This window comes from Tursiops truncatus, chromosome 3 (genome assembly GCF_011762595.2).
Source record: "Tursiops truncatus isolate mTurTru1 chromosome 3, mTurTru1.mat.Y, whole genome shotgun sequence".
NCBI classification, from domain to species: Eukaryota; Metazoa; Chordata; class Mammalia; order Artiodactyla; family Delphinidae; genus Tursiops; species Tursiops truncatus.
Window position 1 is genome coordinate 109313245 of NC_047036.1, and position 23991 is coordinate 109337235.

At 54.8% G+C, this 23991-nt stretch overlaps 2 protein-coding genes across 5 annotated transcripts in view; one reads left to right on the forward strand and one right to left on the reverse strand.

The window, feature by feature from the left end:
• Nucleotides 1-17067, reverse strand: part of P4HA2 (prolyl 4-hydroxylase subunit alpha 2) — a 78732-nt gene extending 61665 nt beyond the window's left edge. Inside the window, exon 1 of one of the 2 annotated variants that reach the window (XM_073802504.1) lies at nucleotides 16272-17067. The gene's annotated coding sequence lies outside the window, so the exon portion shown is untranslated. The remainder of the gene's footprint in view (nucleotides 1-16271) is intronic. The other variant, XM_073802503.1, reaches the window with a different exon arrangement.
• Nucleotides 1035-15575, forward strand: PDLIM4 (PDZ and LIM domain 4). 3 transcript variants are annotated; one of them, XR_012330850.1, is made up of 7 exons: nucleotides 1035-1191; nucleotides 5712-5863; nucleotides 9637-9718; nucleotides 14125-14306; nucleotides 14523-14686; nucleotides 14897-15127; nucleotides 15259-15400. XR_012330850.1 is itself a non-coding variant. In XM_004322565.3 (7 exons), the coding sequence occupies exons 1-7, from the start codon at nucleotides 1099-1101 to the stop codon at nucleotides 15461-15463; spliced, it is 996 nt and encodes a 331-aa protein (XP_004322613.1). In that variant the 5' UTR covers nucleotides 1035-1098; the 3' UTR covers nucleotides 15464-15575. The 3 variants fall into 3 exon arrangements, 2 of the variants coding, with proteins under 2 accessions (XP_004322613.1, XP_033709044.1); XM_004322565.3 differs by having other exon boundaries at nucleotides 15010-15127; nucleotides 15259-15575; XM_033853153.2 differs by lacking the exons at nucleotides 1035-1191; nucleotides 5712-5863 and adding an exon at nucleotides 6954-7164 and having other exon boundaries at nucleotides 15010-15127; nucleotides 15259-15575.
• Nucleotides 17068-23991: the final 6924 nt, after the last annotated feature.

Consider the following 23991-nt stretch of genomic DNA (forward strand, 5'->3'; position numbering starts at 1 on the left):
CTCAGGGTCTGGAACGACAGACAGTGCCGCCCTGATGTAGCCAGACCAAAGTGTCCAGGAGGGTCTGAGAGTGGTAAGTGGGGCCCTGGCTAGGCCATGGCACCTGCAAAGGCTGTTCCTGGAGGACAATGGTTGAGAGTGGAGAGAAGACTAGGGAGGGTCCCAAGAGAAGGGCTGCCCCAAATTCCACTCCCCTCAGTACTTCGCACACCTCCAACGTGGCACAGCCAAGACCCCAGCTACCCTAGCTGTTCCTTTTCTAGGTAGCCTGGGGAAACAAAGCTCCTTGCAAGGGAGGAAGGAAGAGGGTCATGTACGCAGGGATAAGGCCTGGAAGGACAGGGCAGCTGGAGAAGGCCTGAGTGTCCTGGGGAAGCAATGACACCTGGAAGGACAAGACAGGGCACCTTGCTTCTAAACTCAAGTCAGCGGTCACCTCTTTCAGAGAGCCTTCCTGACCTCTCCAAATGAGGTTGGATACTTTTTTGTTCCTGCTCCCATACTTGGCACTGCCCGCTGTCATCCTGGGTCTGTGACACTGGCCCAGGCCTGCTCAGGCCCAGGGCTCCCCATCAGTGCTCGTTCGCTGTTCAGAGGACTCCTCGCACTGAGGGGTGGGGTCGCAGGTTTGCCTGTCAGGACCTTGAGGAGGTTTCGGAGCAAGGCACGGCCCCATCCCCCATCTGGGCTGCCCCTGCCCCCCATCCTTCCCCGGGCTGGGGCGCCGCCCCGCAGAAGCGACTTCAAAGGGCCAGGCTTGAGCTTCCACAGCCGGGCTCCGGTCCGCGGCCCGCAGAGCAGAGGCCGGGGCAGGATCTCGGACGTCGGGGCCGTTCCAGTCCCGGCTCTCTGAGAACCTGGCGGGGGTGCCGGGCTGCAGGCGGCCGGGGCTGAGGGGCGGGTCCTCTGAGCCCCCCGAAGTGGGAGGGTCGGGTCGGCCGCGGGGCCAATCCCGGCGCGCGGGGAGCAGGGGCGGGGGCCGGGCGAAGGGGGGTACGGGGGCGGGCGGGCCAGGGGCGGGGCGCGGCGTCCAGGCGGCGGCGGCGGCGGCGGCTCCTCAGTGTCCGGCTCAAGCTCCGGCCGCAGCTCCGGCTCGCGATGCCCCACTCCGTGACCCTGCGCGGCCCTTCGCCCTGGGGCTTCCGCCTGGTGGGCGGCCGGGACTTCAGCGTACCCCTCACCATCTCGCGGGTGAGTCCAGCGGCCACAGGGCGGCGGGGAGGTCCTGAATCTGAGACCCAGTCCTTACAGTCCACCCGGGACCCGGATCCCCGACGTCCTGGAGGCTCGAAGGCCAAGGGTTGGCCTCGGTGACCCACAGGCTGTAGAGGAGGCTTCCAGGCTGGGCAGCGTCGCCACAGCCCCCTCCCCCTCCCGCTGGGCCTACCTGCCCTTATCCCTTGAAGGATTCCCCCCAAGAGCTCACAAACCAGCCTCCCTGCTGGCCTCATTCTGGGGGACTCGCTGCAGGCCAAAGTCATGGGCCAGAGATCTGGACTGATCTCCAGAGGCCCAGAGATGCTGCTTCAACTGAATGCAGCCTGAAAATTTCAAGCGAAATGACTTGAGAGACTCCGCTTATCAAGGGTCCCTGCCAGTAGAGCTGAGTGATCCCAAGGAGGTCTGGGGTCCTCTCTGAAACTGAAGAAAGAAAGATCCATCCAGTTCCCCACTCTGGTTTTGGTCAGTCTCTCATCCATGACCTCACTTGTCCTAAGGGGAAGTGACCAGGAGGAATTTTTGGCTTCCAGGGAAAGGGAGACTTGACTATGCAGTTCTGAGACCCCCTTGCCACAAGACACACAAGGCCAGGGGCCAGGATAACCTCCACCCAGTTCCTCAAGTTTCTGTGGCCATGCACTGCCCCAGGTTTAGGCAGAGGAGGAGAAGGAGGGGGCACCACCCCAGGTGGTGGCTAATCTGAGGAGGACAGAGGAACAGAGGACATGACTCGGGCCCTGTCAGAGGGGGGTACCCAAACTGGGAAAGACAGGATCCTGGCCCAGCCTTGGGGTCCCATATTTGAAGGGCCAGAAGACGGGACTCAGACGCTGCCCCTGGGGGTCCCAGACTAGGGTACAGAAGAGGAGAGAACCCAGGCCCTGCCCTTGGGGGCTCCCAGTCTGAAGGGAAGAGAGAAGGGGACCTGGGGCCATCCCTTGACCCCATACAAGCTGCTCTGGTCTTCGGGGCCCTGTATCGGGGGAACTGAGAGCACCTTCCCCCCACCCTTCCGCCACCTCTCGCCATGGGGGCTGGACCAAGCTGGCTGGGCTTTCAGAGTCTTCTTTCCAGTTTAGGGGAAGGGGTGGGCACCTGGTGGAGCATGGAATCATGGAATCCCGTTTCTGGGGGCCAGGGTGACAGGCAGGCCCAGCTGTCCTGGGAGGATTCCCACATCTGCCCTCACCCCATGGTCACCAGGTCCTTTGGGGCTGAGTGAGGTGGGCCTTCAACACATCTGGGAGCCTTTCATCTCCCACTTCCCTGAGAGAGCCCTGCTGGGGGCCTGTGTGTGTGTGTGTGTGTGTGTGTGTGTGTGTGTGTGTGTGAGAGAGAGAGAGAGAGAGAGAGAGAGAGAGAGAGAGAGCGTGCACATCTGTGTCTGCCAGTGAGTGTCATGCTGTGTGTCCACCACCAAGGCAGGCTGTTGGGGGTGCTAGGCCAGCCGGCGGGCCAGCCACCCTGGGCGTGAGGCCGCTGACAGGCTAAGTGGCAGCGGCTGACGGCCGCAGGCAGCAGGGAGCAGAGACATCTGTTGCCCACGCGGCTGCCTGCCCGCCGAGGAAAGGCCTCCACACGTCACAGCGGCAGCAACAGCGGCGGCCTTGTTTGGAGCTAATCGGGATGCAGGCCGCTGGCAGGCAGACAGGCTGGAAAGGGTTTACCAGGAAGAACACCCCCGCCTTGTCCCCCCAAAGTCTCAGAGCAGCAGCTAAGGCCTGAGGAGCCAGGATGGCTGAGCCTGGGTTTGGGTGGGATCTGGGGAGATTTACAGGGCTGAGGAGACACAGGCCACAGCTTGCCCAGCAGGTACCTCAAGGGCAGGTCTACAGACACTGATTATATGTGGGAGTGTCCTCACCGAGGGGGTTCAAGACCCGACCCCTCCCATGCTTACGGGACTTCCCCCACCCAGTGGAGACAGCCACACTCAGACAGAGAGGAGGCTGGCTGCCTGGCAGAGCTGGGACTATGCAATCTCAGCCCACAAAGCCTCTGGGAGCCCCCCCAAACATTGCCCAGGGCTCCTTCCTCACAAACTATAGTGACTACTGACCTTGGAATCCTAATGGGTTGTTGCTACCAGGTCCCTAGAAACTAGTGCCTGGAATGAACACCACTAACTGTATGCCCAGCTCCCTGTAGGGGCTTTTTGCCTCTAGGCCAGGTGGAGTGACACAGGGGCTTTAAATGTAGCTGCTATAGGTGAAGGGGCTGGTTCACGCCCCAGCCTCCCAGCTGACTTCACCACTCCTCTCTCTCTTCCTTCTGTCTGTTTATCCTGCACTCAGCAACCAGAAGGATCAGCCTGAATTCAACTCTGTCCTGCGATGTCCCTGTTTAGAATCCTCTCGCCTGGGCCTACAAGGCCTGTAGGTCTGGTCCCTGCTTTTTCCTCTCATTTCATCTCTTCCACTCTCTCCTCACCGATATTTTGGTGATATTTTTGCCACAGGAGCCTGCTCTTACTTTCACTCCCAGATGAGCTATTACACATGCTGATCCTTCTGCTTGGGACACTGTCTCTCCCCTCACTCCCTTTTGCAGAAAAGCACACTGGTTAAGAGCATAGCATTTGGAATTGGTTGGTCTGGACTGAAATCCTAACTCTGCCGTTTATCAGTTGAGTGTCCTGTACTTCTCTGGACCTTGGTTTCCTCATCTAGGAAATAGGCTTGCCTTGAGGACTAATGAAACAATGCATGTAAAGGCAGTTGGAAGAGTCACGGTTTCCTGGCCTCACGCCCTCTCTGACCAGAACTCCCAAGCTAACGGAACTGGCAGAGTCCCAGCCACCCCTGCTTTCGAGAACTTCCTCCACCCACAGGGGCCTGAATGCACCCCTTGTGCTGGCTGAGTCAGCCTGCAGCTAGCCACCCCCCTGAGGAAGAAGACTCCTCTCCAGCATGGGGACTGGGGCAAAATGCCCCATCCCCAAAGCCTCTCTTTCTTCATCTGAAAATAGGAATGAGAACAGCCTCTGTCTCATCAGGTGGTTGAGAGGTTGCCATGAGCTAGTTATGGCTAAAGCACTGAGCCCAGGCCATGTCACAGAGCAGGTATCCGTGTAGGAGAGGGGGCCTAGAGCAGGGCCTTGGGGGGAGGGTGGGATGGTGCCAAGTGGGTGCCTTCCCTGGGAAGACAGGCCTGTGTAGGTGCCCATGCCCTACAAAGGAACATTAGTGGTGGGCTGGTTGGCTGAGGGTAGCATGCTCCAGAAGAACATTCCTTGGGGCAGCCTATTTCAGGGCAGGTTGCTTGGCAGTACCCACACCAGGACTCCAGCCAAGGAGCTGCCAGCACCTCAGCTTTGTCCGCTCACTACAGAGAACTGGCTAAGCTGAGCCTGACCAGGCCTCCAGGAGCTCCCACCCCAACAGGGACAGTGCCACTGACAGCTCTTGAGCCACAGCTTGAGAGGCTGGGAGGAATGAGGGTCCCTAAAGTCTCTTTCCAAAGGCTGTGCTGGGACCAGGGACAGGGTAAAGGATGTCCTGTTGCCTGAATTCCCTCCCGAGGCTGCTTACTTAGGCCTCCTGTGAGCTTATTCCCAACCTCATGTGGCACATGTCAAGGGACCGGCATTGTAGGAGCCTCCAGATGTGGACACTGCTTGACCCTCTGGGATCAACAGTGGCACTGGGGTGGCCTTTGTGCCTGTCCTCCAGAGGAAAGGGAGGTGAAATTGTGACCCGGGAGCGCAGGCTGGCAGCTAAAAGTAGATGGCCCTCGACTTGCCTGGGGAGGTGACAGCACAGAATGAGGCACTAACAATGTTAGGGGAGCAGAGTGGTAAAGGGGGTGCACAGGGTACTGTGGGACCCCAGAGGAGAGGCTTCCAGGAGAAATGGCCTCTGCTGAGAGCCTGAGACCTGAAGGATGAGGAGGCATAAGCTGGTAATTAGGGTTTGGGGTCAAAGGAAAGTGTGTTCCAGGTAGAGGGAACAGCATCTGTAGCAGTGTGAAGGTGAGAGCTATCTGGTACCCGTGAGTACCCCCTTGACGTTCAGATGGTCTGGATAGAGTGTGGGTGTGTGGAGGTAAATGTGGAGGGGTGGGGATGAGAGGAAAAAAGGTCACTAAGGGTTTGAACATCAGGTCAAGGGGCTACTATGTGGTCTGTCTGGGTGGGGCAATACAGGGTACCTGTGACATGTCCATGCTTTGTATCTGCTGGAGAACACATATCCTTCTGTGTCCCTTGCATGTATGCAGGCTGCAAGAGTGACATCCCATTTGTCCCAACCCAGAGGAAGCCCCTCTCATATGCCCTTCATACCTCACCAGACCTCCAGGTGCTGCAGTTGGGCTTGTTTGGAGCAGAGGCTTCAGCAAAGCCATGTGGGAACTCAACTTGCCCACCCACAGGTCACATGGGCAGCAGGGCTACACTGGCCCAGTTCTGAGGTTGGAAGGGGTCTAGAACAGAGCCCGCAGCAAGGCCACATAATGACCAATGTCCAGCCATCTGGCTTGTCCATCCACAGGTCCATGCTGGCAGCAAGGCTGCCCTGGCTGCACTGTGCCCTGGAGACCTGATCCAGGCCATCAATGGTGAGAGCACAGAGCTCATGACACACCTGGAGGCACAGAACCGCATCAAGGGCTGCCATGACCACCTCATACTCTCCGTGAGCAGGTACGCACAGGGCAGGCTGGGCCAGGATGATGCGGGTGAATCAGGGGAGGCTCGGTTCTGGGTGGCCAACATCCTGGGTGAGCTGGGCCTCACACAGCCTCTCTGCTTCAGTTCCTGGCACCCCACTCCTATGGAGCAGCACTTTCACAGGGGTTTGACAGGCACTGTTTGGAGATGCAGGTGGCTTAAGAGAGGAAGAAGCACCCATTTAACCTATGGCTGGAACTATGTTGGGGGACTTATGGCAGGGGGTAGGCAGCCCAAAATCAGGGCTGAACTAAGACCTTGAGTAGCCTCAAACCGGGGGTGAGGTGTGTGTGATTTCAGTCCTTTTCCCACCCACGAGTGACGAGCTTGATGACCAGTTCAAAGAATTTTATCGTTCAACACCTTGTTTAACTGTCAAACCAACTCGATAAGGTAAAACCTAATATAGTCTCCACTTTACACGTGAGACAACTGAGACTCAGAAAGTTTGGAGGGTGCTTCAAGTCACACAGCAGAGCAGTGGTGAAGCAAGATCTGACCTCAGGTCTCCCTCACTCCCAAAAACTCCATTCCTTCTGCTTGACTGCTGACCACTTCTACGAGCCCCACAGCTGCCCTGCCTCAGCTGTCCCCACTATGGCCCAAACCTCTGCCCTGCTTAAATCTGGATGCCGTGGACTGTGTAATGCTATACTGCCCATCAGGAAGGCGAGGATTGGGGGGTCACCAAGCCCCACTTGTGCCCTGGACATGCTCCAGGATGGAAGGTCTACCTGGGGCATCTCCAGCCTTGCTCAGGCTGATGGCAGTCGGCTGGGTCCGGGCTGGGCGGGATCTCCCTCCCCCTGTCTTGCCTAGATCCAGGGAAGTCAGACATAACTGCTCACCTCTGCCACGTTCACTGTTAACAGCGACTTTCCACAACCCCATGTGGGTGTGTGTAGGTGAATCCTCCCCAAACCACAACACGGCTAACCAGGCCTTAGAGCCAGCAGGGCAGGGTGTAATCCATGGGCTCAGAGCCGTTAAACACGGTGGGAAGCCTTCTGAAGTAGCCCCATTTACGTCTGGCCCAGGTCCGTGTTGAAGTCAGGACCCTGACTCTGCTCTCGGCGCTGAGTGGGCCCAGCTGCAAGTCCAGAGCCTTGTACACTCCACCTGGCCTGCAGTGAGGAGGCTCTGTCCTGGGAGTTCAGCAGAGCTGGCCCTCTTCCAGACTTTTGGGGCTCTTAGGCTCACCAGATGACCTCTGTGAGCCTGGGTTTCCTTCTCCATAAAGCAGGATCACATTCATCACCCTCTCTGGGACCGAGGTACAGGCTGTCTGGGGGAAGCATCAGCACTGCTCTGCCCACGAGGGGCCTCTGAGGCCACCCAACTTGGCTGGGTTCCTGGGCTCTGATTCACCTCTGGCCTTGTCTCTGCATGGCTGAATAAGGGAAGCCCTGATAGTAGTGGGACAAGGGGCAGGGGAGGCTCACAGGGGGCCTGATTCAGGAGGTCCACAGAGGGAATGATGTCAGGGGAGGGTAGCAGGGTGGGGGCAGGGTGGAGGTCCCCCTTCCTTCCTTCCTTCCTTCCCTGGCCATTTGTTCCAAGCCAGGCATGGATGAGCCAGGGGTCCACTGACCTGTTCCACACTGGGTATTTGAGCCCCCAGATGCTGCCTGGCCATGGAGCAGGTGAGAGCACACTCTCTCCTATCACAGATCTGGGTTCCAGTCCCAGCTCTGCACTTGAGAACTGTGTTGTCCTAGTGATTTAATATCAGAGCCCTTAGCTTCCTCACCTTCAAAATGGGGGATCTGGGATTGAGTGAGGATGACATACAGGGTCTGCTTCGTCAGGGTGAAAACCTGATGTCATGTCCCCCAGCCCCCCTATCCCTAATTCTCACACATGCAGATTCTGGGGGATCAAGACACAGGGGCCACCTTGATCTTCTGGGCCAGCATCTCTTCTCCTGGGTGCCTTCTCACCTGCAAGGCCTCTGACCCTGCTCTCTATCCTGCCTGTCATGCCAGGACTTATGCCTGAGCCTCCAAAGACAACCCCCAACATGGGGTCTGTGGAAGATTGGCCTGGTGAGCTGCTTGGAGGGAGCTACTCTGTGCCAGCGCTCCCAGAGCTCTACCTAGGCCAGCTTCCCTACCTGCCCTCTTGCGTACAGAGGGCTGTACTCCTCCACAGACTTCTCCACAGGATGAAAAGTGAAGTAAAGGCCCAGCTTCCCCGCTATGCTTACTTTGTCTGGAACTCAGAGCCAGGTATCCAGCAATCCAAGCTAACCCATAATTTCTGGGCATGTTCTGTAGGTCCAGGACCTTCCTGGCATCACCTGCAACGCTGGGGCCTCTGGTGAGGTCCCTGTCACCTATTACATGGGATACAGGATGGATTTGTACAGCCCACCCTTTGGTGGCCTTAAAGATGGCAGATGGAGCTACCTGCTCAGCCTAAAGTGTGGAGACCTGGGGGTGGAGGTTGACACATGAATAAGCCTCTCATTCCAATCTTATGCCTTTGGGCCACTCTGATGGCTCTGGGTACTTTGTACCCTCTGATCTTCAGACCGCAGGCTTGTACTTCTCTTCTGGGCAGGACTTCAAGGAAGTATAAGGCCAAACAGCCACACAAGATGTCCTAGGTTTATTCCAGCAGAGTTCTGAGTGCATAGAGACCATAGTTAGAGCTGTGAGCTAGGGCAGTCAGTTGGGAGCCTGGCTGAGGGGGCTGGAGCCAGATGCCAGTGGGGGATAGAACAGCAGAGCCTTGGGGCCACAGGCCTCTGAAAGGCTGTGGAGAAGAGAGGTAGCCTGCAGGGGACCAAGGAATGGGCAATGGTGAGGAAGAGCAGAGTGAGTGTGGACTACACGTGTAATCAGATTGTTAAAATCCTCTGCTGAGTGCGGGGACAGGGGCAGGGTTGAGCTGCTAGCCCAGTGGTAAGACCCCTGAGAAGACCCAGGAGGCCCTGTGGGGCAGAGTGGGGACATTATTCCCCTTTGGTGTAACCAGCCTCACTCACACCCACCTGCCAATCCGGGGTCCACACACCCTCCTGGCCTGCCTTCTCACAGGACTACTCAGTGGCAGGACTGGGCCCCAGGCCTGTAGCCTCTCGGCCCTGCCTGCCCCCACTTATGGCAGGTTTATGATGTTTTTCTCCCTCCTGAGTGGTGTTTGGCTTTTGGTTTCTATGGCGAAGCAGGAATTTCCTAATGGCCTGTTTCCCATCTGGGCTGGGCAGACATTGATGATGACTCTGCCAGCGGCAGCAGTCAGGGAGGTGCACCCCTCAGAGCCTCCATTCCACTTTTCCTGGGCCCACGGATGCCTGACTCCCAGGCCCCATCAGAGGCTGTGAATGGAAGCGGGAGGAGTGGATGGGCTCCTAGCTGATCAACGTGTAAGGCCTGGCTTGCTCCGCCACGAGCTTGGCCCTCTTTATGCTGAGCTTCCATAGGCCACAGACAGGGTGGAAAGGTGGGGAAGCTGCAGGGCTTCCTTTCTAGGAACCAGACCAGAGGGGGAAGGAGCAGCTGGTGGAGAAAGGGCACACAGCCTACCCCAGGTGAGTGGCAGATCTAGCGTTGTGTCTCCTTGCCACGAAGGCCAGCATTCTGGCGCAGGGGAAAGAGCTGGGGTAGTATCCTTATCCATGCAGGGTACCAAGCCTGGTCCTGGGTGGCCCTGGGCCCAGACCCCAGCACTTCTTGGTCCTAGTTCCCAGGCATGGTGGGCTAGTAAGCAGAGATTTCTGACAATCCTAATTCCTGCCACAGGCCTGAAGGCAGGAGCTGGCCCAATACCCCAGAGGACAGCAAGGCTCAGGCACACAGGATCCACATCGATCCCGAGGCCCAGGTATGTACATATACCACCTGGCCTGGCCTGGCCTGGCCTAGCTCAGAGCAAGCCCAGGGCAGAGAGGCCGGGCCTTGTCCACGGGTTTAACTGCATTGGATGTCCTCACTGCGGTTCTCAGAGACTGAAGCAGAAGGCTTCTCTGGGCTCTGTCCATGCCCCATCAGGGGCTCCCAAGGTGACGGGTACCTGCTGTGGGCTCTGTCAGTACTCTAAGCAGTCCTGGATTCTGGGACAATGGTGCCTGTGGTGGGCAGGGACTGGGCCAGGCCTTGGCTCAGGGCTACCACTTACCCAGCTGGGTTTCACTCTGTCGCCCAGTGTTGCCAGATCAGGAGGAAGTCACCAGACTTGGGGGAGGGGTGGGGGACAGCCATAGGCTGTGGAGTGACCTCAGGCTATGGGGCACTCTTCTGTCTCATCCTAGCCTTGGGCACCTACCTGGCCAGAGCCAACCTTAGAAAATAAGGCACTGCCTTGCCCTATCCAAGACTGAAGTTTTCTCCTGGCCATTCCATGATCGCAGCTAGCAGACCTCAGGCTGCAGGCCTGTCTGCTCATTCACCTGTCTGTGTATGACAGGAGTCACAGCTATGGTGCTATCCTCAAGGAGCGTGAGGTGGAGCCAGGCTGCTTTAGGGCCTCATTTTGCCATGGGCTTGAGGGGTGGCCAAGTGGGCAAAGCTGAGGTATCCAGAGTGAACTCGCTATTTCTGGGCCACTGAGTTTGGGCAAGGCGGAGACTCGACTGGTCTATGATGGAGCCAGAACTTGGGACCCAGCATGTGGGACCATGGCCCCCAGGGCCTGCTCATATCCACTCTCTCTCCACGGAGGCTTTGCTGTACCAGAGGGAATGATTTGCCATGGCCTCTCCCTCACCCCCTATCCCAGTCCCCATCTTTCTCTGACATTTGTTCCCTACCTTGCTTTTGCTGGCATCCCTGAAGCCAGGTGCTTGCCATACGCAGGGAGTGCCCATTCTGGAAGGGGAGAGGCACCTAGCAGTTCTGGGATGGAAGAAGCCAGGGGTCAAAGGAGTCCAGAGTAGGTATCTGACTCAAGGGGTCAGAGAGGGCTCCCTGGAAGAGGGGGTATCCAAGCCAAGACCTAAGGGTCTGGAAGAATAAGGGAGGCAAAGGGGCATGGAGAGAAGTGTGCCACATACAAAGTGAAGCACATACAAAGGCCCAGAGGTGAGATTGTGCACCGTAGGTTCAGAGAAAAAAGTCCCAGGGGTGGCAGGGGGCAGAGGTGAGGGCTGAGGGCACAGAGAGGCTCTCGGTTTCCTCTACCCAGGACCTCAGCTGTTCTTGAAGAGATTTGTGGCCACACCTGTGTCTCAGAAGCTTGCTCTGGTAGTTCCATGGACCCATGGGGACAGGGGCTGGGAGGCATAGACAAATCACCCAGGCTTGACATGGGCGAAACGGCAATAGCGTAGTATAGGCCCCCAGCTCATGTGTGAGCCCAGCTCTCGTGTGTAAGTACCAAGATGGATAGGACAAGGGGGCCTGAGCTTTGGAATATGAAGCTCAAGTCTGTTGAGTCCTCCAGGAGAGGCTCTGGGCCAGTGGGGCTGGGGGCTGGAGAACAGCTCCCTCTGTCCCACACTTTCCCTCACTGACCTCCTCAAGGGCCAGGCTGTGGGGCTCAGGCTGGAAGCGGGGGGATTTTCCACAAGCAACAGGGCAGCCCCTCAGCTGCTGCCCCCCTTTCGTGCTTAAAAGGTCATGAGCTCCATGGAAGGGGGAACAGAAACACCCACACCCAGCCCCTGTAGGGCCGTGTCCTCAGTAACACAGATACAGGGCCCATTGTCTCCATACTGCTCCCACCCTCTACCTGCAGGGGGGAGGGCGGTGGGCCCAGCTGGAGCCATCACAGGAGGGGAAGATGACAGCTGGCCCTAAGACCAGCACAAGGTACCCTGGCACTCATCAACTGGGGCTTCAGGCCCACCTTCCATATAGAGTCATTGGAGTCTCCTTCTCTCAGCCCTTACGTGGGAACACAGCCCAGAGTGGAGGAAGGATGGTGATCAGAAAAGGTTTCCCAGAGAGGGTGGCATTTGAACTGAGAACCAGGTGATAGGTTAAGGCAAGCCAGGTGCAGCAGGCAGCGCAGGACTCAGCCTGTCCTCTCCAGACCAGCAGGGAGCTAGAGCTTGGCCTCTGGGAGGTGCCACCTGCTCACCTGGATTTAGTGCCCACCTCTGTCCAAGTTGAGTGTCCTAGATTCTGACCACAGTCATGCTGGAGCTGATGAGCAAGCTAGCAGTTACCCCCATGCTGCTGACTAGCCCACTGAGACTTCAACAACCAAATCGGCACCTGGCGGGTACTCAGACACGGGGAACACATGGTACCAGGCACACCGTGGAGAAGGGAAATCCAGGAATGGGGGCTCAGGAATGCCCATGACAGCCATTCATCCAAAAATGGATGTGTGCCAGGCACTATGCTAAGTGCTTTGTATGCAACTGTCTCATTTTATCTCCACGAGGAACTTATGATAGAAACCATCATCCCCGTTTCACAGATGAAGAAACTGAGGTTCAGAGAGGTGATGTAACTTGCTCAGTGAGTGAGTGATAGAGCTGAGACTCAAACCAACACTGAGGTCACCACGTGTGTCCTAACCACTGAGTTCAGACCTAGAGAGGCTGCTGCATGGGTGGCCATGGGAGGGGCAGTGGCTCTGATGATCCTGCAATAAACTCCCACACCCTGCTGGGTGGGGGTCAGTGAGGGCTTCCTCCCTCCAGGTCCCTCCAGCTCCCCCTTCCTGTTGAAGCCCTGTTCTGTACGGGGCCCAGCCCTGCCCCCACGGCCCATGGCCCATCTGGTCCCCATTAGAGGCCAGGCCAGCCCCAGCCTGCCTGCCCTGCAGACACATGTGTGAGAGTGCTCAGGTTTCTCAGAGGCTAAGGCTAAAGGTTTTTCTGCTGCTGTTGCCTCGTTGATGGGGGCCCACCTGGGCAGTGAGAGACCCCCTCTCCTTTGTCTGTTGGGGTGGGAGAAGTTGGGACACCACCCCCATTCAGTCACTCAGCTGCTAGTTTGCCCATTCCTCACGCCCCTGCCCAGCTCAGAGCCTGTAGAAAGCAGCAGCTTGGGCAAAGCCCTGCAGGCTCAGCTGTGCCCCAGCTGGAGGCTGACCGAGTCCAAGGCTTGCTCTTTCCCTCTAGGGTAGGCGTCCTTTCCTCCCCACCTAGCATCCATGTTCACACTGTAGAGGGGAGGAAAAATTTACATGTCACCTCCCAGACTGAGGCTGAGAACAACTTCATGGCCTGGGCTTTTGGGCCCCACCCCAAAGTCAGGCTGCTCTGGCCACCAACTGTGTCATGGAGGTCACCATGGTCATCCCCAGTATGACCAGCACTGGCTCCGAGTATATGTAACTGTGTCTGTGTGATTAGGTGTATGTAGGTGGAGGACTGGCTGGTGCCTGTGTGTTGCCTTCATGCATGGGTATGTCTGTAAATGTACTTGTGAGAGTGTGCATGCCTGTTATCACACTGCTGAGGGCAGGCTTGTGTGCCTGCAAGCGAGGGGCAACATGGCCCTGCAGCGACAAAGATCTGAGGTCCCAATTCAGAAACCACGCCTGCAGAGATCCTGACCTCTTCTCATGGACTGAGGAGGCATTTTCAGGGCATTCTTCCTCAAATGTTTCAGCCGTGGGCATCAGGCTGGCTGTGGGGTGGTGGTGTGGGGAGCTTTGAGCCCTGGCCAAGCCTTTGCCCCTATCTGCTGTGTCTACAGAAGGCCACCTATTTTGGCCTGGGAAGCAGGAAATGGGGGAAAAAATACAGGCCTGGAGGGGGCTGACCTCACAATGGTACCTTTAAACCTCAGCCTGCTCCCACTAAAGGGTCTTGGGACACAATGACTGATGACCCTTCCTGGCTGCAGAACAGGAATTCCTTTTTTGCATTCCCAGCCATGGGCCCATCCAGTACCCAGCACCTTTCTGACAGGGAAGAAGACTTGGTATCAGGACCACCTCTGCAAGGAAGTCATACACTCAGAACCAGACATGCTGGCCTTAAAAAGCTTCTTGGGATGGTCCTGCCCCAACACTGTCCCCCATGGGCACTGGTAGTCAGAACCACCACAGGGCTCATGAGCCAACGTTGAGTCTCAGGGACTCAGGTTTTTGTGTCTGACTTTCCATGAGCATTTCTCATTTCTGCAGGGATTGAACCAGGCCCAAGGCTCAGCCTTTCCCCACAAGCCCCTTCCCTGACCGGGCACCATAGCCAAGAGATGCCCGAGCAAGAGTAGCCAGCCAACACCCAAGAAGGCTTGGCATAGCAGGGCAGGGGTGGGTGTACAAGGAATGGCCAGAGGGCCTACCCCAGAGGGTCTCCCAGTGCCTCAGGCTCCTCTCTCTCCTAGGATGGCAGTCCAGCGACAAGCAGGTGGCCCTCAGCCACGGGGCTCGGGCCAGAAGATGGCAGGCCAGGCCTGGGATCTCCTTACGGGCAGTCACCTCGCCTCCCAGTCCCTCACAATGGCAGCAGCAGTGAGGCTACTTTACTGGCCCAGTTGGGCACCCTGCACGTGTCTCCACCCCACAGGTAGTACAGAGGCATAATCTTTGATGCCATACCCAGATCCCATTCTAATCCCCGAGCCCTTAAATCTCAGACCAGGTCCCATCCTGACCCTTAACACTTGATCCTTGGGTCTCAGCTGATTGCCTTCTGACTCATGAAACCACACCAGACCCTTGAGCTGGCAGAGTGAAGACTGGTACTGCAACCCTGTCCCTTAGTGCATCTTCTTTCGCCCAGCACTGACCTGGCCAGAGGCCTTTCGCGGAGCCGCGACTGCGGAGTAGACCTGGGCTCAGAGGTGTACAGGATGCTTCGGGAGTCGGCCGAGCCGACGGCTGCGGAGCCCAAGCAGTCAGGCTCCTTCCGCTACTTGCAGGGCATGCTAGAGGCCGGCGAGGGCGGTAAGATTTTACCTCACCTGCCTTCCCGCTCCCTGAGGTACCGAACTCCGCGCCCCCAACCAGCCCAAGCCACGCCTTTGCGACCCCACGTCCGGCCTCCCGGCCATTAGCCCCGCCCCCCGTGTCCTCAGCGCGCTCCCACACACCTCGCTGCGCCCGGGCTTTCTCATTCCCACCCAACCCCTGTCGCCCTTCCAACCCCCATCCCAGTCTCTTTGCCGGTGGCTACGGAAGCAGGGCCCAGCCCCCCACTCCGCAGAAATGAAGTTTTCCCTTTTCTGACCTCCGCACCGGGCTCTTGCCAATCGTGCTCTGGCTTTCAGGGGAACGGCCCGGGCCTGGCGGCCCCCGGAACCTCAAGCCCACGGCGGGCAAGCTAGGCGCTCCGCTGAGCGGCCTGCAGGGGCTGCCGGAGTGCACGCGCTGCGGCCACGGCATCGTGTGAGTACCTCCCCTGTCTTCCCCACCCGACCCCCACCCCCGTGGTCCCCTGACCCCGCCCGAGGCCCTTAGTGGGGGCGTGCTCTCGGATCGGTCAGCTCCTGACGCTGTTCTCTCCGATCACCCGTCAGGGGTACCATCGTCAAGGCGCGGGACAAGCTCTACCACCCCGAGTGCTTCATGTGCAGCGACTGCGGCCTGAACCTCAAGCAGCGCGGTTACTTCTTTCTGGACGACCGGCTCTACTGCGAAAGCCACGCCAAGGCGCGCGTCAAGCCGCCCGAGGGCTACGACGTGGTGGCGGTGTACCCCAATGCCAAGGTGGAACTCGTCTGAGCCGCTCCCGGAACCTCCCATCCCCGCCTCTGCTTTTTTTAATGTCCCCGCGCACCCGTGTAAATATGTTTACGCCCTGCCTCTCTAATAAATTCCCTCTGCTTGGCCTCAACCGTGTCGGTGCCCTGGCCTGCCTTCCTCCAGCACAGGCCACGGCTCCTGAGTGCTACACCTCTTCAGGTGCCAAGCATTTTCTTAGGCACTGGGTGCAAGGGGGAGCAAGACAGGTACTGTGGTGCCCTCAAGGAAGCCACAGCCTGGGTGGATGGCAGACGTGAATCACAAGGGCAGTCCTGTTAATAGGGAAGCGCGGTCTGAGGTGCTAGAAGGGGACGTCACGCCAAAGGGTTTGACCTGGATGGAGTCAGGGAAAGTGTCAGCAGAGAACTAAGGGATGAGGGAGGGAAGAGCTCTACAGCGTGAGGATCTGTGTGCAAAGATATGTCAAAGGCGAGCGCAGGCAGCAAAGGCCCCGTGTGGGCACCAGCACGAGCTCGGGCGGCCCCTAGCAGCTGCAGGAGGGACTGCCCCGCGGCGGATAGGACTGGGGAGATCAGCAGTTTGGTTGGGGGCGGTATCTGCCTCCCGGCAATCTCAGCATTTCTCTCTTCCGGGTTTCTTCCCGTCCTCTCCGATCCCCCCAACCCCGCCCACCCCCACCCCCCGACTTTCTCCTTTCCTACTCTCCCCACCAGGGAGCGCGCAGGGCGTGTGTGTCTCTGTGTGTGTGTGTGTGTGTGTGTGTGTGTGTGTGTGTGTGTGTGTGTGTGTGTGTGTAAGATTTTAGTAGAAAGAAAAGAACACTCGCCTCCAGAGTACACGCCACTCCTTCTCCGAGGCCTGGCCTTTCACAGCTCGGTTGCACACTCCTGGAGAGACTCGCACTTTTAAAAAATATAAGTGATAGCAGAGTTGGTGAATTGTGGCTGTTCGCACTCGATGACGCATCCTGGACTCCGGGTCACGTGGATCTACCCTCTCCTTAGGTTGCTCGGAAGAGGAAGCAGCCTCGTTTATTTAGTGAGCCCCGAGTAATGGACGATTGTGCTATATTCAGTTCTGTACTATCACAGACCACAAAAGACTGTTACTGTTGCAGCAAAGATAGAAATCTTCTGATAAACAAAGAAAATAAGAAACAATGAGCAGGCTGGGGAAACAGCATAAACAGGCCTGAAAGAATTAAGCAATCTTGGTTATACTCTAGCTGTTACTACTAACAAACACTTGTCCTTCACAAAGCTAAGCAAAACCAGTTACTCTCTGATTCCATATGAATTGTACCCTGCACCTGGCACTTACTCTTGCTGCATTCTCTTGTAGCAAATCACCCCTCTTAGCTGTTTACATTTCAGAAGGAAGGTCGCAGGCCGATAACCCAGAGATGAACAGACCCAATTACCAGGCTGCCTGACGCCAGCAGTAACTTTTAAAATATTGGAAGAAGAAGAAGAATGCAAGACGTTCACCACTTTGATCCTTTTCACTTACCCTGGGCTGCGGGTTCCACCTATAAGACCCCCTGTAATTCCCCAGGACAGAGGGGCACAGTTCTTGAGGCGCTGCATGCTCTGTCTTCCCTTGTGCATGGAAGAAAAATAAAGCCATCTCTCTCTTCCTCCGAAATCTCTGTCTCTGTATTTCTGTTCGGCATTGGTGCACAGGAAGCCGATATTTCGGCAACATTACCAATTCACACTCTCACCATCAGCACGTGACAGTGCTCATTTCCTCATGCTCTTGCAACACAGGGTATTACCAGGTTTTTATTTTTCATTTTGGCCAATCTGATAAGTAAAATGCGATATGTAGTTACTTTAATTTGCATTTCTCTGATTACCAGAGATGAGCATTCATTCAACAAACATTTGTTGTGTTTGCTGGTGGGTGCTGAATGAACATGGAACAGAATGGTCTTCTCTCTCCAAGAATTCCTCTAAATCCTTCACTCATTTTTCTGAGGATGAACTTCTTAATGATAGATAGGAACTTGTCATATTTTTGCAAGAATCTTTGTTACTGGACCCTATTCCACTGAAATATTTTCTTATTATTGAAACTATCATATTGATTTAATTATTACCTCTTAAAGAGTTTAACGTGCTAATCTCTCCTCCTTGTTCTTCGTTTACAAACTTGCCAAGGTTATTCTCATATATTTCCAATTGTCCAGAGGTTTAGACTCAGTATCAGGCTCTGGAAAAACAGACAACAAACCCCTTTGAACCGTGACTGGGGTTGCCCTGATTCTAGAGACTCACTTGGGGAGAACTGGCTAGAATCCTTTCCTCCCAGAGAATACTGTGATCTGTGCTTATTCTGCATTTATTCAGGTTGATGAAATAAAAATTCAGATTTTAAGGCAAGACCAAAAAAAATTTAAACATAAAACTTTTTCTCTGCCCTTTAGCCTCCTCCCTCCCCCTAGTGTGCACTGCGCAGCTTCCATGTGCGTTAACTAGACCTCCCCAATGGCAGAAATACCTCCTCAACCATAAATATCAATTTTTCTCCTGGTGCCAGCCATGTAACTCTTAGAAGGTAACACTCCTTTCTCAATCCTGTAAGGGGTCATGATGACACACCTCCACTTGCCTTGTATGTGCCTACCTCTTTGGTGAACTTTATGTACAATGCCAGTGTATAATTTCCCTTAAAGATAGTGATTGGTGCAGAATAGACTGGTCAGACGACCTGGGTAAATACTGGGCCACACCTAGTGGAAGTTCTTAGCTTAAATACTTACTTATGACCTTATTAATGTTACTCGATATATTTCTTCTTTTTTTTTTTTTTAACTGGTACGCAGGCCTCTCACTGTTGTGGCCTCTCCTGCTGCAGAGCACAGGCTCCGGACACGCAGACTCAGCAGCCATGGCTCACAGGCCCAGCTGCTCCGCGGCATGTGGGATCTTCCCGGACCGGGGCAGGAACCCGTGTCCCCTGCATCAGCAGGCAGACTCTCAACCACTGTGCCACCACGGAAGCCCTCGATATATTTCTTATATTCTGCCTATTTTGCCAGATTATTGTTTCTTGCATTACCAAATGTGTGACTGAGCCTCAGATAAAATTAATGATTTGGCAACTTGAAATGACTGACCAAATATATAGATCTATAAGATCAATGAGTGTGATAGTGTAACTCTAGATATGTGAAGAAGCAACAAGAAGGAACCATTTCCTGGACCGTAACAGACTAGTGAGATAGGCAGTCCAGAGGCCTTTAGTTACTGTTAACAGGGCCTAGTCCAGTAATAGCACATTGAGTGGCCTATCAATGAAATCCTCGACTGACCTGGGAATGAACATTCCTAGTGTCATGGGACAAATTGGTCATGAAATGGCCCCCAGACCTCAGTTGAAATTAAGACTGAAAGGGAAGGGATTGTAAAATAAAGAATGTTGCCCACCATCCAGTTCTACAAGAATCAAGTCATTAGCCACTTCAGTCACTGACCTACAGTAGACCCTGAAAAGAATTCAAGGCAAAGATCAGGATGAGGCACTCTGTGTTCTGGGAAAGGTGGTAGAACAGGCCTTCAGAGAGTTAGATATTTTCAGGAGAAATTTTTAAGAACCTTGATTCTTGCATCTTCTCATACTGAGAAAAGCACTAAAACCATTAACTAAGATGTCTGTTGCTCATGGCTAGCAGCAACCTTCTACTGAGATGTGAGCCGGATCGCTAGTATCCACTTAAACAAAATCACATATATATTGACCTCCCCACCTACCTCTACGAACAGTTCTCAGAGCGCTCTCAGACTGTCTCCTGGGCTATAATCCTCAGTTTGGCTCAAATAAAATCTTTCATTTCTTTCTTAGGTTGACTATTGATTAACTTTTTTCATTGACAGAGTGTTGTGAAGTACTCTGGTATATTTTTATTTCCATTTTCTTTTTATAGATCTTGTGTTCCTGCTTTAATTAGTTCCTAGGAATTTCTTCCAAGGCTCCTCCCGCGGACCCCACCCCTCCCCTCCCTCAAGGAGCACAGGGCAGTGTGCAAGTGTCCTCTGAGAATTGAGTGGCTGGAGTCTTGTGCCCTGGTCCTGGAGGCCCGTGCAGTCTGCAGACAAGGTCAGGCACCACCGGCTCATACGGTGAGCAGAGGACTGGCCCGCAGCAGCGGGGGAAGCTATTAGGCTCAGGATCTCCAGTGAAAAAATCCTGTAGCCTCAGGCACAGGCCCCCACCCCTCTCCCAGACTCAAACCTGCCGAAACCTGGCTCCCCACTCCCAGCAGCCGCCCTTACTCGTCTTAATCCCACAGTCACCACCTCCCCACACGGGGCCTACCCACCCCAATTGAGGGGTCCTCCAGTTACCCAGGTACCATTAAGATCAAGATCAAGCAAAGCTGCAGCAACTGTTGCGGAGACTCAGCCTCTGTTCACCAGTGCTGAATAGAAACTCGGAAACAGAGTTTTGGGGAGAAGTAGAGAAGAATAGCTTTGATTGCTTTGCCAGGCAAAGGGGGCCACAGTGAGCTAATGCCCTCGAGACTGGGTGACCCACCTTGGAGGGGGTAGTGAGGAGTTTTATAGTGTTCAAGGAGCAGGGCATTATCAGCTTGTGGACAGTTCTCAGACTGGTTGGCATAAGGTGAAGTTTCAAGCATCATCAACCTTCTGGCTTTAACCAGTCTAGGGTCTATGTTCTTGGGGTCAGCAGTTTTCATCTGGTGGGAGGGGGGGCTGCTTCCTATAAACACAGCTTAGTAATGTGTGTCAGACCTTTATATCTTTCAGGGAACTGGGAGTTCGGTGATTCTGCCATGTGACAGATTTATAGTCTAATTTTTACCATTTTCCCAGCCCAACAGCTATTCTTTGTTTCTACATCTTCACATTTCCCAATCACTAACTCTTGAGTCAGCCTTTTACTTCAAAAGACAAGGACACAGGGGCTTGTACACGGTTTCACAACCAGATCAACCCTTGCCAAGGTAGGCATCCTGCAGGGGGGGCAGTAGCCAAGAGGAGTGGCGCCAGAGCTGCCAGTCTTCCCTGCTTCAAGGCCCAGGCTCTACCCAGTCCCCCAACTACCTCCTTTGCCCAGGGGCCCTGACTGACCCCAAATGTGCTGGACCATGAAAAGCTTGGGACAAGCTGCGGAACAAGGTCTTTGTGACCCAGGGTCCCAGTCCTGAGACGGGGCAGCTGAGTCTCCAGGAGGAGACACAGATCTAGGGTCCCCAATTCAGAAATCCCAGCCCACCTGCCCCAGACCAACCTCTCGTTATTGTCCCGAAACCTGCCCCTCTCTCACATCTTCACCTCAGGGGCCTTCAAACCAGAGGCTTGGACATCATTCTCTACACCTTCTCCCCAGCCATCCCATCCTACCCATCACTGTGTCTGGGGTTCTGCCTCCTAAGCATTTCTGCGGCCCATTTCAGGACAGCTGGAGAATTCTCTTATTCCCTTGCTTCATGGACCCCCTCCCCTGGCCAACATGGCCCCAGGGCCCTCAGGATAGAGCCCCTGACCGATCAATTGTAGGCCTACCATTTAAGGCCTCTTGGACTACAGGTTGCTGACCGACCGTGTGTCTTACTTCCTCTGCTACCCAAGACTGTTCACCGTTCTTTGAGCAATCCTGGCTTTTCATACCCTCAGACCTTTTCTCAAGCTCAAAATGCCTTTATTCTTTCTTCTTCATTCAGCAAACTCCTACTCACTTTTTAAGGCCCAGCTCCACTGTCCCCTCCCCTAGAGCAAAGCCTTGGCTGGCCCATCCCCAGGCAAAATCAGTAGTAGTTCCCATCCACATGCCCTCCATCCTACCCCTTCCATTCCTTCTTGATGCTTCTGACACAGCCTATGATCTCCTTGGTCAGAGCCTGGCCCAGACCTACCACCATCCTGCCCAGATCTCAGGTCAGGCATGGAGAGGTGCAGGGGCCCTGGGGCCAGCACCGACCCTCTCTCTGACACACATATACCTTGGGCCTCCCTGCCTCTTACCACTTTCCTCCTCACCTTGCTCTCCTAGTTTCTGCTGGCATACTGCCTAAACCCTCAAGAGGAGGTAAGGCCTAGAGGGCAACTGCCTCATTCCTGCATCCTCAACCTCAACCTCAACTCATTCATTCAACTAATTATTTACTAAGAATCTACTATGTTCCAGGCATTGTGCTACATACTAGGAGACATTTTGAACAAACATATTTTAAAAGCACAGATGATAAGCAGTGCTTAATGGAAATAAATAGGATATTACAGTAGAAAATAAGGAGTAAGGGAGCATCTGTGTGGATATCTGGTAAACTGCATTTCAGGCCAAGGGAGCAGGGAACATAGAGGCCCTGGACGGGGCAGGGAGGAGGAGACATGTGCTTGCCTGTCCTAAGAACAGCGAAGAAATGTCTGGAGTAGTGTAAGTGAGGTGCCAGTAGAAGTATACGAGCTCAGAGAGACGTGGGGGTGGGAAGACTGGCCACGTTGACCTTGTAAGCCTCAGGAAGGACTTTGGCTTTTACTCGGAGAGGAGAAGCCAGAGGAGTGGCATGACCTGGGCTTTTATGTTTTAACCAGGATGACTCTGTCTGCTGTATGGAGAATAGACTGTAAGGGGCAAAGGTGGAAGCAAGGAGACCAGTTCGTAGGCATGACTGCATTCATCCCTGACTAATCCCTAACTAGCCTCCATAGCTGCCTCCATAGCTCCAAGCCCCAGTTCAGGCCCCTACATTCTCCTGCCTGGCCTATAACAGCCTCCTGACTGGCCTTCCTGTCTCCCATCTGGCCCCTCAATCTTTTCTCCACCCAACAGCAAAGAGAGATTTTTTTTTTTTTTTTTTTTTTTTTTTTTGCGGTACACGGGCCTCTCACTGTTGTGGACTCTCCCGTTGCGGAGCACAAGCTCCAGACGCGCAGGCTCAGCGGCCATGGCTCACGGGCCCAGCCGCTCCGCGGCCTGTGGGATCTTCCCAGACTGGGGCACGAACCCGTGTCCCCTGCATCGGCAGGCAGACTCTCAACCACTGCACGACCAGGGAAGCCCAAAGAGAGATTTTTAAAATGCAAATCTGACTATGCCACTCTTGTCTATTAATGCTTCCATGGCTTCCCATTAGGACAAAGTCCCATTAGGACAAAGTCTAAACTCCTGAACCCAGCCCACAAGGTCCCATGAGGTGCAGTCACTGCTGAAATTTGCTGACAGCCCTGCCTCAGGTCCCCATAATGGCAGTTGTGCTGATCTGTAAATTCAGCTTCCTCAAGATCTTTTTCCAGACTCTTACAGGCTTCCTTGACCCTCCAAGGAGCTAGAAATGAAAACTGAGTCCTTCTTTCTGGTTCTCTGTGTGATAAGCTTTATTCTCCCACCTTCCACCTTGAGAACCAAGGAAAGGGGTGAGGGCAGGAGAAACACAGATGCTCCTTCAAGCCAGCCCTCCCTTCCCGGCCAAGGACTCAGCCCCTCTTGGTGGCACAGCAGCCTGGCCCTGTGGTAACAGCCCATGAACAGCTGAGTTAGGGGTGTTGTGACCTGCACTGTGATGCCCAGAAGCCTGGGCTATGGGCCCAGAGAGTCCTGCTGACCACTCAGGGAGTGCCCTGCCCCCTCCTCCACCTGTGGGTCCCCCTGCCCAGCTTATCTGCACTGCAGCTCCATCCTGGGGCTCATTCTTACCCAGGGTAACAGCTTCTTGACTTTAGTCCCCATGCTAACCCCTGATTTGCTTTCTACAACTCTGGGTAATTTCCTGGTTTATCATTTTCTCACATAATGTTCAAAATTTTCCCACAAAATAGTCCTTAGCACCTCTGAAAAGAGGTGGAAGTCTAAAAAGAAATGAGGGTAGTAAAGGGGTCTGTAATAAGCAAGGACCGTTCTTCTGTGCCCCCTCTACCACAAGTAGGAAACTACTTGGAAACCAAATTTTGTCTTTGCTCCTGTCTGATGTGGACCATCTGTGGCTGAAGGTAGAGGCTAGAAATCCCAGGAGAGGCTGCCAGAGGCCTTACCTGTTCCTGCAGGGTCTGGGGTTGGCCTCAGCCATGTGGGCTCAGAGACCTGACTGACCAGCCCTGTGAGCAGGTCTGTCTCCCCAGTCTGACTGGGTTAGCGAAGCTCAGAGGCTGAAGCACCACACCATACACCAGCTTCTTTACCAATATAGGCAGCAGTGGAAGGACACTCGGCTTCTCTCCAGGGTATTCTTGGCCTAAAGGCACATTTCATGGGAAGCCAGAGCGGTTACAGACTCAGAGGAAGTCTCAGAGGATGCAAATTGGGTAAGAAATATCATAGGAGCTAATATGTCCCAGGTCTTCATCTTCAAGTCCTTAGTGAACTGATATTACTCTTCTTTCATCTTCACATAAACCTGAAAGGAAGTACAGTTATTATCCTCACTTCATGGATGAGCTTAGAAAGGTTGAGAAACTTGCCGAGGTCACACGCTGGTTAGCTGATCTCCATGGCAAGAACACCCAGGGCAGTCGCAAGTACGCATCTTCCCTGGAGAACATTGCCTGTCCTACCAACGGCCTAGTGACTCTTGCCAGGACACT

Excerpts from the sequence above, each read along its gene's own strand:
- PDLIM4 (XM_004322565.3), top strand. The coding sequence starts at position 1,099 with ATGCCCCACTCCGTGACCCTGCGCGGCCCTTCGCCCTGGGGCTTCCGC. Across the intron at positions 14,307-14,522 it reads CACGTGTCTCCACCCCACAG|CACTGACCTGGCCAGAGGCC; the intron begins GTAGTACAGAGG and ends TCTTTCGCCCAG. Across the intron at positions 15,128-15,258 it reads CGCTGCGGCCACGGCATCGT|GGGTACCATCGTCAAGGCGC; the intron begins GTGAGTACCTCC and ends ATCACCCGTCAG.